This window comes from Quercus lobata, chromosome 7, assembly GCF_001633185.2.
Source record: "Quercus lobata isolate SW786 chromosome 7, ValleyOak3.0 Primary Assembly, whole genome shotgun sequence".
NCBI classification, from domain to species: Eukaryota; Viridiplantae; Streptophyta; class Magnoliopsida; order Fagales; family Fagaceae; genus Quercus; species Quercus lobata.
Window position 1 is genome coordinate 16,347,894 of NC_044910.1, and position 15,615 is coordinate 16,363,508.

At 33.5% G+C, this 15,615-nt stretch overlaps 1 protein-coding gene across 1 annotated transcript; it reads right to left on the reverse strand.

The window, feature by feature from the left end:
- Positions 1–1,347: 1,347 nt before the first annotated feature.
- On the reverse strand, positions 1,348–13,163 carry LOC115953013 (probable ADP-ribosylation factor GTPase-activating protein AGD14). The gene is made up of 13 exons (XM_031070423.1): positions 12,817–13,163; positions 12,612–12,673; positions 9,126–9,213; positions 8,988–9,049; positions 8,804–8,900; positions 7,901–8,347; positions 5,233–5,898; positions 4,741–4,872; positions 4,570–4,665; positions 4,388–4,474; positions 2,294–2,423; positions 1,730–1,775; positions 1,348–1,579 (listed from the first exon to the last, which is right to left on the reverse strand). Exons 1-13 carry the CDS (start codon positions 12,910–12,912, stop codon positions 1,525–1,527), a joined length of 2,064 nt encoding a protein of 687 aa, XP_030926283.1. The 5' UTR covers positions 12,913–13,163; the 3' UTR covers positions 1,348–1,524.
- Positions 13,164–15,615: the final 2,452 nt, after the last annotated feature.

Consider the following 15,615-nt stretch of genomic DNA (forward strand, 5'->3'; position numbering starts at 1 on the left):
CAAACTCAAACTCAATTACCGGAATCCTAAAACTTCCTCACTCTCCCCTCCTACTACCAATCAATGGTGACAACTAGGGGTGTTCGCGGTGCAGTGTGGTTTTTGGCCATTTTTAGCACCGCAGTTTGTGGTACAGTTTTGCTAAAACCATAATTGTACCGCACCTTATTTTTGCAGTCACATGTGCGGTGCGATACAGTTTAGAGTTTAACCAAAACCATAACCGCACCTCACATCATTTTTGCGGTCACATGTGTAGTGCGGTATATAAGATGTGGTTTGAACGGCTTGAAGTAGGTATATTTTTCAAATTTTGGGTTTTTCCTACCCAACCCAAAACTAATTTTTCCCTTTGTTTTGGGCCAAGTTTTAAACTATTGAGCTAATTTTTCTTTATTTTGGGTTGGTTTTCCTAGTCAACACTCGCTAGGGATATCAAACTTAATAAAAAAAAAAAAAAAACCCTAGGGTTATTAATCTATTAATAATATATTTAATATTAAAAATAAATAAATATATTAATATATAGAGGAGGATGTAGTGCGGTTTGTGCAGTTTTCTTATTATAAAATTGCAAACTACACTACATTATACGATGCAGTGTACTATTACTTGCAGTACGATACAGTTATACCATTTTGTCAGAGGTTTTTACCGTGAACACCCCTAGTGACAACCCAAGCTGCCACCAATAATGAATCCGCAAAAAACCCAACCCACGGGAATAGATTCATTGCCTTTGGCCAACTCCAATCATAAATACGTGCCACAATCTAAAAGGAAAATCAGCAGGAAAGTCTTAATAAAAGTGACGATATATATTTAATTACCATTGTTGTTATATTATGACTTGTGTGAAACATGTGGCTGGTTTTGTGATTGAAATTAAAGATACATTCATCATTTTCCATTTCTTGATAACCTGCGGATGATCTTTTGATTTTGAGACTAATGACTGCAATGTAAGACATTTGGGAAATATAAGAAAATCCTAGCCGGATTTGGGTTGGTGGTGGAGTTTGATTGGAGTGTAGTGGTAGGACAACGGAGATTGGTAGCAAGAGGGGAGAGTGGGGCGGTTTTGGATTTAACGGTGAGTTAGTTTGAGTTTTTTATGAAAATAATTCTTTTTTTTAGTGGATTGATGAGGTGGTGTAATCTTAGCTTTTTATTTTAAAAGGAAGATTAGGATTACAGGAACTCTATCTAATAGAGTAGCCAAGAAAATCTGGAGAATTTTGATCCCATTATATAAGGCTTATGAGTAAATCTTGGACGTTCATGGTTACAGCGAAAAAAAAAACTACAAACGTGCGGCCAAAACATAAGAAAAAAGTAAGAATTACACACGGCCTTGCAGTTTGGCTGAAAGTTACTCACTAAATTTTATTTTTCACAAAGAATTCAAAAATAAATAATACCACGGAAATTAATTATTCTAGCTTAGAATAAGGTTAGATATAAATAGTGAAAAACCTCTACTACAAACTGAATAATGAAAATAATAATTTCGACAGCAAAGTCCTATGCAAAAGGGTTTCCTCCAATAGAACTGAAAGGCCCCTGTGATGGAACATTCCTGCAAACCGAATTTCATCAGACTTAGCAGGATATACATAGCATGCACGTGCTAAAGACGACCAAAATATAACACAATCACCTTCTACAAAATAATTCAGCAAAAAAACCATCTTCTTCAAAATAATGACAGCAAAAGAAATCATCTTACCCTATTTGGGAGCTTGGTGCTTGCCCTGCCATATATGTTAAGCCACCTACAGAATCAAACCAAAATTTAATCAAATTCAATGAGGATATTAATGGCAGAAGACTTGGATGGATCTTCATGTTCTCATAATTGGATTATGCTGCAGGCTCTCTTGAAGGAGAGGAGGGTGAAATTTTTGGCCAAGTAGAGAAATTGAAAGAGAAACAAGAAGATGGATTAGGAGTACAGCAACAAGTGGGATTGGGTAAGGTCAGAAAACAAGAATATCTGATGTCGTACATGTCATCCTATAACTAAATTATATTTGTCATTTTTTTATTTAAATGTTTAATTTGTTATACAATAGTACACAAGGAATTCTTAACATTTTTTAATTATTTCAAATATTCTTGAGGAAAAGCTATAAGAGTTTTTGCTTTACTGGTAGTGGCTATAAGGCACCAAATAAGATGCATCAAACTGTGGTGCAATGCAATTAAGAAATAGAGCTCCAGCATTAACCGTTGCAAAAAAGAATCATTAAATATGATATAAGGTTCCATCAAAGAGTTAAATAAAATGTACCTTGTCCTGCAGCCGGAATATAAGGAGTCATTGGATTTTGCGGGAACCATGGTTGAGATACACCACCATGATAGGTGGATGGCAACTGTGCATTAGGAAGAGCAGCTTGCAAGGAGCTCATGTCCAAAAACTGGAATATGAAATACAAGAAAATTTTGAGACAAGATATTCAAGAACACCCCCAACCCCCCCAAAGTCTTCCACATAAGATGCGAGCCTTCACTTTAGAGTATTGGAATCATTATGAAAGCCTTCACTTTAGATGCCATTGGTCTCAAATTACTTGGGAAAGAATGAAAGAAGATCGTTGTATTGTAAATTTCCCACAGTATTTCACAAGGATCTACAACAACAACCTTCTCATGGCAATTTCAAGATCAAAGAATAAGTATAAGGCAGTGCAACAATGCAAAGCTCACTCATGAAGTATCTGCCATACGCCAAGACTTAGGAAATCTAATGAAAACTGTTGAAGACTTGGCTAATCAAATGAAGGTTGTTGAAGACTTGACAACTCAAATGAAGGAAAATCAAGTACCATCAGACCTTGATATTGACAAAGAAGTGCGAGTGTCAACTGAAGTTTCAATGTTCATGCAACCAGAAGAATCTACTATAGAGTCTAAACAACAAGAAGCCTCTATACTGAAGAATCATCCATGGTGCATGCAGATCTACAGTTTGATAAAGTCGAAAAGGTTGATGTTCCAATTCCTCACATCAAGTTTGTGATTCCAGAAAAGTTTCATGAGGTGGAATACGGGGTTTATCTATTTTCAATGCTCCCAAAGTTGATTCCTCAACTGCAGCAAGTGTTATGTGCCAAAGTTTTCATCATTCAACACTTTAAAACTCGAGGTCAAGTTTTCTCCAAGCAAGGGAGTATGATGCAGGAGCAAAACCAAAATTATTTAAATTTTATTTTCTCAGATTTTTGTATTTATCTTATAGGAAATGGGATAATTGTAGACTTTTATTCGGATAGGGATTAGACTTGAGATTAGATAGGGATTAGTATTTGAGTTCAATCAGGATTAGTTTTGGTATTTTGTTATCTTTATCTCTTTATTTTTCCAGTTCTAGCTCTATATAAGAGACTAGTTGTTAAGTGCTGACTCCTAACAACTTAGGTGCTGATTCCTAAGGGTTTAGCTTGGTGCTGATTCCAAGTGACCTAAGTGCCGATTCTTAGGTTTATCCTTTACTTTTCTTGTTCTTTTATTTTTCTATTGATTGTCCTGCATCACTCACCCTAGATGAGAAGAAACGCTCATACAAAGAGGAGAAGAAAACCTTAAAATAAGCTCTTTGTTAATTTTGGTAGAGTATGGTGCGTAATTCCCTTTTGGCATTTTGTGTTTTTAATGCCATCTCTCATGTGTGGTGCCATTACTTGATATTCTTGGATATTCTAAAGTTACTGTTCACACAGCCCCTGAACAACCCTTATTTCTCTTTAATTCTTCTTCTTTCCTAACCCTAAACCCACCACAATTAAACATAGACAAATTCTCTAATTTGTACTACATCAATACTTTTCAGAAAATTTTGCTTATCAAATTCCATTGCAGAAGACTTTTTTTTTCAAGATACCATGTGAGGACTTTCTACCTATATACAAAATTCTTTTTTTTTTTTATATATAACATAAGAGAACTTCACTCAAATTAGTTATATGTCATAGAGCATATTGTATAACAATCCTCACTGTTAATCAAACTCCTACAGGCAACTAGCCCCACCCACCCACCAAACCAGTTGCCAAGTAATCCAAATCCAAGGGCTTTTCACCTGATGGGCTAAGCAATTTATCCTCGCCCAAGAGGCATCTATATACAAAATTCTCGATCATTGATAAGACAAATTAATTATTTTGAGACTTCCATAGATTTGTGAAATCAATTACTATTCTTGATAAGATAAATTAATTATTATGAGACTTCCATAGATTTGTGAAATCAATTACTATTCTTGAATTGCACAAAAGAGATAAATGTTAACTAGAATATTATGTGATTAGTTGCTATCCAAAACGTACAATTCAAGAGGCAATTCGAAACATTTTACCAACCAAAAGAAATACCTATGACGTACCATATTGCTCTGTTCCAAATCAGAATCATTAGGAAGATCAAATGGATTTCTTGATTTAACATCCACTGCATGTGATTGAATCTCCCCCTAGAAAGAGTCATACATTACTCTGTGAGATATACAAAATTACTTCCCTAGCTAAGATCATATACCAAGAGCTCAGGCAACTAAAGGGTACAAACCATCAGAGGATAGGATGGCCCCATGACATGTGACTGTTCAGTAGGACCTGGGGGAAAATAAACAGCATCTCTTTGAATCCCATCTTTACAGGAGTCCTGCAAATCAGATTGTTTAAGAATGAATGGATGCAAGTAAACACTTTGAAAGATATTTGAAGAGAATGCACAAACCTCTAAACCTCTAAAGCCCAAATACTGATCAGCAGTTGATGAAAGATTGTGAGTTTCTAGCTGTAGTTCACTACCTTTCACATTGGCATTCAAAGGAAGGTTCCCAATGGAATCTTCAAATGCATTCCACACCTGCTCAGAATCAAAGATAGAAACTGATAAATCCCTTCAATTTCGTGATGCCATCATACCAATGAGCTCTAGCTCACATGGCAGTTCCTCCTTCCATAAAAATGGGATGGAGGGCAAGGTTGTAGGTTCAAAACCAACTAGCTGAGTGTGTAACTTACCAATCCAACTAAAAAATGATAAAAAAAGTTACTGATGCCATTTTGAAATTAAAAGAACATCAGACTTACAAGCTACAATCTCAATGGAGAATACCACGATAATTTTTAGAAAACTAAACACAGCCAAGCATTTCTTTTCATCATCCATCCCACACTCCAAAAACAATTCCAGAGGGCAATTTTAGATCGTGATAAAGCTTACCGGAGTGCTTGTTGCTATCGTGGGAGCTTGAACATTGTGCAAACCATCATGCCATTGATTAGACATTATTGAAGAAGGCCCATGAACACTTTCAAGATGAAATGATGGCCATTGTATGTTTGTATCTAAGGATGAAAACGGGTCAAACTTTTCCAACGAGCCTACATCACTAGAAGGTGCTTTTGCAGGGGTAGGATTTTCAGCATGTGGAACAGATGCTGTGGGCTGAGGTGAATCAAACGTTGCCCATCCTTCATTTTTAGGGACAGATATTTGTGGTGTTTCTCTATCCAAGGTTGTAGCTGACTGCTGCTGAGGAATCTCTGGAAAGGAGTTTAAGGATGACGATGGAAAAGTTTGTGGAGGTTGATACACATTCACAGATGAGGCTGGAGATGGAGCCGATGATGTTGCTGGCATTTGAAACAAATCAATGGATGAAGCGGCAGAAGAGACTGGTTCTGGTACAAGGGGTGCCTTGAAAAGATCTAAACTACTAGAATTTCCGGAAACAGATGATCGTGGAAGGGTAGACACTGTACCCTGGAAAATTCCTGCAGGTTGATCCGGTTCTGAGACAACTTCTGTTAAACCACCCGAGTTATATGACTTGTAAGACTGGGAGTGGCTCTCCACTGATCCAAAGCTACTTGAAGAAGCAGTTCTCTAAATAATGGAACAAATTAAAGTCAGTTGATTGAAAAGGTGATCATCCTTTGATCCACATATTATAGAAACAGGGCCAAATGCACATAGGAATGGATTATGCAGGCAGAGAAGAAGCAGAAATAACACACACCAAAATAGCACTCAAGAAATAATAACATTGTGTACCCAGCATGTTGTTGACAAAGGAAATAAACTAATCAGTTCACCACAAGAATACAATATGAAGGAAACAATGAATTTTTGGATTTTTTTTTTTTTTTTTTAAAAAAAAAAAATCAAACTTTACCTTGCTCAAACTAGATTCAGAGGAACTTTATAAATATTCCTAATCACTGATGGGGACAGACTTTTCCCACAGATAGAGAAGACATTTGCCATATTCGATATCTCTAAAGAATTTGGGGAGCAACATCATGTCGTCTGCCAAGATAGGCAAAGATATGTATACAATCCACTGACATTCCATGTAAATGGAAAAACCAGAACAAGCCAATTGAATCCAATTATTGATCAAAAGAATGATCAAAATGCCAAATACATTTAATGATCCTGGTCATGTCAAAGTGCCAATAGAGATCAAATCATATAAACCAGAAATATTTTCCATATCTAAGATCTGCAATCTAACTAGAAAAATGTTTTTAGGATCTGGAAAGGGAAGCATTTTTAGCTGCCTTTATTTTTAGCCGCTTTTATTAATACATTTGCAGTAGAACAATTAAAACTTTCTGGAATCTTACAACTGCATATAAAAACACAAGACAGCTATGAAGTGTCTTATACAACCTTTATATGGTCACATATATATATATATATATATATCTGTTGGCAGATCCAAAAAAGTGTCATATTCAAAAAAGCAGCATCATGTGATTTCAGTCTTTAAGACTAGAGATCTTGATCCTAAAAGTAGTCCAACAGACCTGTGTATGTGTATATGCACATGCATGTTTTTCTGATACACATTAGAGTTTTTGAGGCAAAAGCATAAGGCAATGTTCTTCCTCTAGCCAAAAATAAACAAATTGCCTGTCCAGGCACTAAAGTGCCCATCAGGGTTTTTTTTTCCAGAGTTAGGGAAAAAGCAAATCAATGTTTTCACCCTCTGACGAAGCAAAGCATATGACTCTCAAAGTATAAGTATAAAATTTTAGTTTATCATTCTGTATCTGGAAAGAAAAATATTGAACAAAGAAAGTAAACTGCAAGCTACCAGGGAGTTCATCTCACAGTACCTCACTGTAGAGACAAACATATGCATGCGAGGTCACACACTTTACAGTACACAAAAGCATATAGCATCAAATGTAGCTTACACTTGTCAAGCATAAGTTAAGGTGAAACTTCAGGCAACTCTATTACCACATGCAAGGAGTAAAATTTCTTCTTTGAATTTCTATATTTTTCTTTAAAGAAAATATTAAAATGTTTGGGATATAACTATCAAATGTAATCATGAATTTCCCAAACACATTATTCTCGTACACACAAAACATAGCCACATGATATCATAGGCAAGACATACAAAATTGGTAAAGAGAGGACAAATAAAACAGAAAATGCATTGATAAAGAAGCGTAACAGTAGAGCAAATCTGCATGTGTAGCAGTTAGGTAGGCATGTGTCATTATCCATGTATGCATTCACCAGGCAGGTATGTAGCATATGCATAATATACATCGTATATATACTTACTAAATGCGAGCATGTATGCGTCAATTGAACTCCAAAGCATACTTGGAACACTTTGCGATACCAGTGGATTTAATGCTTTATTGTGTAGGACAAGATACACAAGTTAATGTATCAGACAACAGAGTCCTATACTGAACTATCACAGGCACAGAAAAAACATTTTGCACCAAGACAACAATGCTCCACTAATATTTGATACTTTTTTTGAAGGGATACACAATTTCAACATAAAAAAGATCATTCAAAAAACCCCCACAACTTTGTTTTTGGTTAATTACACAAACAAGTGTACAAGAAATATAACCTGTGGACGTGGAATTCCATCTGCATCTCTTTTGGAATTTGTCTCAGAAGAATTTGCTGCTCGAAAAAATAAGTCATCACTTAAACTACCCCTTGAAGTCTGAACAGGTGGGCTGTTAAATCTAACATCCTTGCGAAAATTAGGAGACTCTGCACCAGATCTGAATGGATCACCTCCACTAGACACAGAGTAGTCTGAACCTCTGGAAACTGAGCCCTCATTTGCAAACCGGTCCTCATACATTGGCTCACTTAACCGACCAGGACTGTAGACAAAACTAGACATCTTCCCCTCATAATGGCCTCGATCCGAACCAGGCTTCCTGGTAAGTGCAGCAAATTGTTTTCCATACCGTCGATCTTCATATTGATAATCATAAGGTGGACTCTGAGAATAAGAATGATAAGAACTGGCACGCCTTGCCTCGTCTTCATTGCTTCTAAGGCTCTGTCAAATTCAATAGTGAATACCATATGCTAAGCTCGTATACTAGCCTGAAGTGAGATTTTTTAATCTAAAAAATAAGGACAATGGAATAAATCGTTAAGGCCTGCTTGATTCTGTTGCTGGGAATATGTTTCCAAAAACTTCCAAAAACCTCTCGAAAAGTGTAAAAGAGGACATGCTGTTCACTGTTGTTTCATTTTATTTACAACAGAAACAGAGAAAGCCAGGATTTTTTTAGGGGTGGCAGGGAGGACCACAAAAACATCTATTTTATGCTCTTCAGAAACTAGTAATTTCAGGAAATACTTTTTGAAAAAGAAGCTACCAAATGAGTTAACCACTCCTATTTTATTTCCTCTGTTTCCAGAAAAAGAAATAACAGCTCAGAAATAGAACCAAAAGACACTATAAAGTTCTGTAACATATAACGCGAATATTGGTTCAAGGACATATTGCCTGCACATCTCTCGGAGGCTTGTCAGTAGTCTTTCCTCCAGCATATCTTCTCTCTACATACACATTCTTTATAAATTCACGTATTTTATCAACATTGCTGCAATAGGAAAACATAATTAAAAAAACAATCTATATTTACCATGCCCATGACTAAAACATTATCAATAAATCACATATCAAGCACCTGCTATCAGGCAATCGCTGCCTTTGAAGGTCCCAATCCTTCAAATATAATTCTCTTGCACGCTGAAAAGAGTGAAAGTCTCATCAGCACTGAAAAGCTAACCCCTTTTACTAACGAGGAAGAAATTAAGCCTTGTACCTGGTTACCACCATTTTGAAGTGCTTCAACTTCTTGAGATGTAAACTTAGCCATGGATACAGACTTCACACGATGAGTAAACTCGCGACTGCATGACACCAAAATATTGATATATTCATAAAAACACTGAAGACCTAAACGAACCAGATGTTTGGCAAGCCAAGCTTGAAAAAGAACCAGCCAAAGCAATTGAAAATTTCACCAAACAAGGGAAGAAATAATTGCATTAATTTAACGGCAGTAAAAATACTCAAATACATTGTCCACAAAATGAATTGGAGGTCACTAAGAGATTAATAATGATCCATGACAAATTACAGCAGTAGAAAATCACATAAGCAGAGGTACATTATAATACATAATTGAGCAATTCCATCTTGAGATTAAATTCTATAAGGCTTCAATGTAAAACCGCTGTTTATGCCCTCTAATAAAAGATCACCCTACAAGTTTTTTTTTTTTTTTTTTTTTTTTTTTTTTCCAAATAGAAAAAATAGGGAGACCACACACAAACACAATCTATTAAAAACTTAACCACTACAAAATTATCAAATTCCATGTTTTAAAAAAATGGAAAATTGACTCACATTTTTGAAACAGAGAACTGAACAAATGCGACATTTTATACTGGAAAACATCAACATCAAATTTTCAAGCACATGAAAATGAAGGGGAAAATGGACATTTTACAGAAACTTTTTACAAAAAAGCCAATCTAGACTCAGCATGCTTCTCAAGCACACACAATTTTTTACCAATCTTCTATCTCATCATTACTAGTCTCAATTTCTTGGTCATCCAAACTCATCTTATCAAATTTGTCTTCTATCTTGTATTTCATCAATACCTAATGAGTTTCAAGACCTCCAAGAGATTCCATATCCTAGCCACTCGAACACAGGCATATGAGAAGCTTAGGGGTGTCAGGGGCAGCCTCTTCGGTAATGAGCTTAGTCATCTTCTTCTCCTTCACTGACCACCTTTTCTCTTACAACATGGAATTTGAATATTCATTTTTGATAGGTAACAATTTTATAGTGATTTGGTTTTAATAGATTGTATTTTGTGTGGTAATACCAATTATTCTATTTGAAAAAATCTAATGGCAGCAATATTTTATCAGAGGTTGAAACTAGGGGGTTTTCCACCAAACCTTATACAATTTAATCTCTAATCCATTTTGAAAAAGTCTATTGTGTCAATATTCTATTGGAGGGTGTATAGAGAGAGGGGGGGGGGGGTGTGAGTTACACCAGAGAATATAATTTCTTCTTCTATTTAAAAGAAATTTGACTGGTAATGAAATCTTTATTGAATGAACAAAATTCTTCTATTTGAAAAAAGGCAGTTTGGAAAAATTTATTAGAGGGTGCAGATTGGGAGTTTTACAACAAACCCTAATAGAATTAAATCATATTCCATCTTATATAAATAAGACATCCATTCCTTCCAACACAAATTAATAACACATAAATATAGTACAGGTTTTCTTTTTGGATATCCAATAGCTATCATCATTATCAAATTTAAACAAGTTAAACATAATTATGATTTTAAGATATAAGATCAATTTTGGACAAAGTTGGTATAGAAAGCATGGCTCCGAAACAAACATGATTATACAAGATGGACCATCTTTATGAGGAAGAGAGTAGCAAACACACAAAACTTAAATCTTCTCAACAAAACTTAAATATTTTATTCAATGGCATATTATAGCTATGAAAATAAAATAAAAAATTGAGAGCCCAGTTTACTTGTGATGATGTATTCCCTTTTTTTTATAATGAGGAACCCCCTTAAGGTATGAGCCAGTGGGACCACCCCTGATGGGTAAAACCCTGGATGCATACACCCCCACTAAGCAGGCATCAGGTAAATTGCAATAGGAGTCAAACCAGAGACGTCTGGGTTTACAGTTAGCCCAGACACCCCAGGTGGGAGAACTTGTGATGATGTATTTAAGTACCAAACATTGCCCCAAAGACACTACATGATCAAGTAAGAAACAAAAGACCTCTTCTATTCCTTTGACATATCTAAAGATTTTAAAATATTTTCACCTAATTCCAGAGAAAAATGTTACTTCCAGTGAGCAGATAGTATACTGCCAATTTACTTATCTCAATTTTTTTAATAATATTTTTTATTTACCTTTCAAAAAAATATGCTGACAAAGGATAGCAGAATACTTAAGATTTTTTTAATGGTAAGTTACACATGCATTCGGGTGGGCCTTGAGCACATGATCTCACCCTCCACCTTGTCAATTGACCAAGAGCTTATAGGCAATAATTGACCCAAAGCTGAAGTTTCCAAATGAAGTGATACAAATCACGTATGGAAGAACAAAGGGCAAGATGAGAGGGATGGTGATTGCATAGAAATAGCTCAGACTGGGGGAGGTTTTGTTTAGATTTAAAAAATAAAAAGAATGTCCCTGTAATTTTACCTAACCAACAGAGAAATTAGTGTATTTAACTGGATTTAAGACCAAAACTTTCCCAAACCTGATCATGGTCATATGATACACCACCCATTCAACAATATAGACTTCAAAATAAAAATATCTCCAAGATGGTTTTATTGTTTTGTTTATAAGAAGTTTTAAGCATGCACTGTCTAATTCTAAAAAGCATGTATATGTACACGACAAGACACGGCAACAAGGAAATTCTTGAAAAATTAGGACACGACACATAAATTCTTAAAAAATTAGGACACGACACAATGCAGATATGAAAATTAATCAATTAATTCATATACATTGTTATGTATCTTTATTTATATATCAATAGGCATATTTTATGTTTAACAATCAAAAATTTAAGAATATATCTAAAATCAAATTAATTTTTTTTACATAAAATAATATTTAATTCCTCCCCACACAATGAGGGCATGCTTTGCATGTCCAATACCAACACATGTCAAACACATGCAGGTGCCGGAGATTTTGGATGCCTGTACTTGTTATGTCTAATTATTTTTTAGGCCTAATTATGAATGGCTAAGAAACCCTTCAAGCAAGGCGGTCAAACAATTACAAATGCACAATCTCACTTCGTGAAAGGCATTGATTCACGATCGAAAGGGCACCATTTTTCCTTCATAAACTCCACCATGCATAGCATAAATACCAATGCACAGTCTCACTTCATTGAACGCATTGCATTGCTTTGCGAATGAAAGGGCCCATAAAAAATATATGAAATAACCGGACTTCCTTATAGGTCATCATATAAACATCATTAAATTCAGACAAACACATATATGAAATAACAAGACAGCCTTATAGGCCAAAGTGCTTTTATTTCAAAACTTTTTTCACATCAATCATCAATCAAAACTCTACCAATTAGACATTGAGATGGAACTCCCACACCAAAAGTAAAATAGTGGTGCTAGCATTTACAATCACAAAAAAAAAAAAAAAAAAAAAAAAAAAAAAAAAAAGTGTACATTTTCCAAAGAGAAAATACTCACTGTATCCCACTGCAAGTCACACAGATGAAAGTCCAAAAATTCGTACACACATACTGAGGACCCTGCACATCACAAAAATAGGGATTAAAAATGAGGAAATTTTCGTGAACTTTCTTAGCAACCAAACAACCTATAAACTGAAAATCACAGCGCTGAGATGCTATATGCAAAAAAAAAAAAAAAAAAAAAAAAAAAGTAATTATACCAAGCTGTTACAGTTGATGCATCTCCGATTGGGAGGAAGCTTCATGAGACCACGAATGATCTTTTCATTTCGCTCTTCTTCTCTTTTGCTTCCCATTACGGAATCGAACCCTAACTTATTAGCCTGGAGAATCGACGAGAAGACTAGAGTAGGGTTTGGGTTTGAGTTTTGAATTAAAGGACTAAGTGAGACACAGACACAGTAGATTTCCAATCTAATTAATCAGCTCTCGATTGGACAAACGCTCTCCTAGTCCTAGGCTGTTGGTGTTACTCTCCTCTTATCTCATGTCATGTGCCTTTCTTTCCCGTTTTATTTTGACTCACCTTTTTTTAGTTTTGACTAGACTACAAATATTTCTTTTTCTCGGAGATCTACACTACATCATCAAATTTTAAAGTAAAAAAAAAAAAAAAAAAAAACAGTGGGGCTCATTTTAGCTATTATTACTTTATTAGTAGTTTTCAAATAACACTCTTTATTTCATTTTTCATTTTCTTCTACTTCTAATTCAAATGTTTGTCATCAATTCTTTTTCTAAAGAAATAGAGAGAGAGAGAGAGGAGATAAAAATAAATAAATAAAAAGATTTAATCAAAAGGAGAAGAATGGTAGTACTCTTCAAACTTAATGTGTGGTGAGCTTTTGCAAAATTTTGAATAATATTGAAGAGTTAAACGTGGAATTTTTTGTTGATTTTTTGCTACAACCCAACTTTACTCTTCGTTTCTCAAAAAAAAAAAAATACTCTTCGATTTGTCTTTAAAATATATATATATATATGTATATTATGGGTTGGGTTCAAATTACACCTGATGTAACTCTAAGCAATGTTACACCACCTAATAACTTGTTATTGAATTAATATTTTGAAAATTCAATCATTGAATTACATGTTATATATGTTCTTAATATGCATGCCAATTTTCATATCAACCTGGTGTTATTTACCATTTGATCCATAAACTCATATTTTATGCATTATTTTAAACTACAAAAACTTGAATTTTAACAATTGATTGATGACATAGCTATTAATCTTTGATCACCTTGAAATTTTGCAATCATAAACAATATATGAAGATAATGTAATCTAACGGTAGATTTGACAATATTCGTATCCAATTAAAAAATATTGAATGGTGTAACATTGCTTAGAGTTACACCAAGTATAACTTGAACCTAACCCGTATATTATATATATATATATATATGTGTGTGTGTGTGTGTGTTTGAAGAGTCGGATGCTAGAATATGAGTTTGGATGGAGATGGCTTTTACCCATGCAACTGAAAGTGAGGAGAGTGCCCAATTATAGATGATCTATGGTCTATGGAAAACACTATCATGGTAAAGGGTCTTGTTATATATATATATATATATATATATATATATACACTAACATTAATGCTTAATCAAAATTCATATGTAAATAATTTTTTTATTAATTTACTTAAAATAAATGAATATTTTACTTTTAAATTACATATTAAATGCATGTTGTGTGAGACTAAGGTATCATAAAATGTGTGTGTGTATATATATATATGTATATATTTAATTGAATGGAAAATGGTAGAGGTATCTAAATATATATATATATATATAATGATTTTCAAAAATACATTGAACTTTAAGACTCAATTAATCACATATATTTAAATAAAAAACCCTTGAATTTAATATTTAAAAACTATCCAAAACAATAATTGAAATCATGTTTAAGTAGAAATCTCAATTCAATAATAAGAACAATCTAAATTACTATAAAAATTTGAAGTAGAGAGATACTCACATGAGAATTTAATCTTTGTCCTTGAAAGTATGGAAGAAGACACTAAAACTTGAGGGAGTTTCACCCTACCAAGTTTAAGTTTAAACTTAAAGTTTAATCTTGTGTGTTGTACACTACATGTGTGTGTATATGTATGAAAAATTATCTGAATTTAACATTTATTGCAAAAAAGAGGTGGTGTAGTCTTACCCTTGTCTAGCTAATTCTTATTATAATCCTTTTGTTTTGCAGGGAGAGAGAGAAATGCTTCTTTTGAAAAAAAAAAAAAAATCAGCATATAATATATAATAACTAAGATATTAATCTTTGGAAGTAGTATCTCATAGGAATTAGTATTTCAATTGTGGGTTTTAGTGGTTAGAAATTAGCGCATAGTAGTTAATAATTAGAAAATTACTTTGAAATTTTTTTAAACCAATCCCTTAAAAAAGTTTTAGTAGAGTTTAAATCAGGTTAATAAATTAACTCTCTATTAAATTGTTTTTAAATCATCTTAATAAAAAGTTATTGATAAATCTATTATTAGTAAACGTTTCTTAGGCATATCTATTTAGCTTTGTTGCCAAATTTATATAAACTCTTTTATTTATTTATTTATTTTTTATTTTTGAAGAATATAACACAACCAAAAACCTATTAACAACAATTTAAATCCAGTATAAAGAATATAATCAAACTTATTCATAATTTAAAATTAAGAAATTAACACAAATTATAAATTAAGATATAAATGTAGAAAAAGAACAAAGAATAAACCTGTTTATAAAAGAGAAATGAGTACAAAAGTTTAATATTATGAATTGGGTTAAAACGTATATGAGAAGTTTTTATTAATTTTTTTGAAATTAAAGAAAAATAGCTTAAACAAAATGATAAAATAATAATGAAGAAAGAATGCATAAAAAATTAAGATATGTAGAGTTTCATTTGATATAGAATTTAAATCCTATTGGAATTAAGATTTCTAATCAATTTGTTTGTTGCTATCTCATAAATCCATAAAA

Coding starts and splice junctions, on each gene's coding strand:
- LOC115953013 (XM_031070423.1), bottom strand. CDS start 12,912: ATGGGAAGCAAAAGAGAAGAAGAGCGAAATGAAAAGATCATTCGTGGT. Junction 9,214..12,611: donor GTGACTTGCAGTGGGATACA/GTGAGTATTTTC, acceptor GGTGTCATGCAG/TCGCGAGTTTACTCATCGTG. Junction 9,050..9,125: donor TTCAAAATGGTGGTAACCAG/GTACAAGGCTTA, acceptor CACTCTTTTCAG/CGTGCAAGAGAATTATATTT.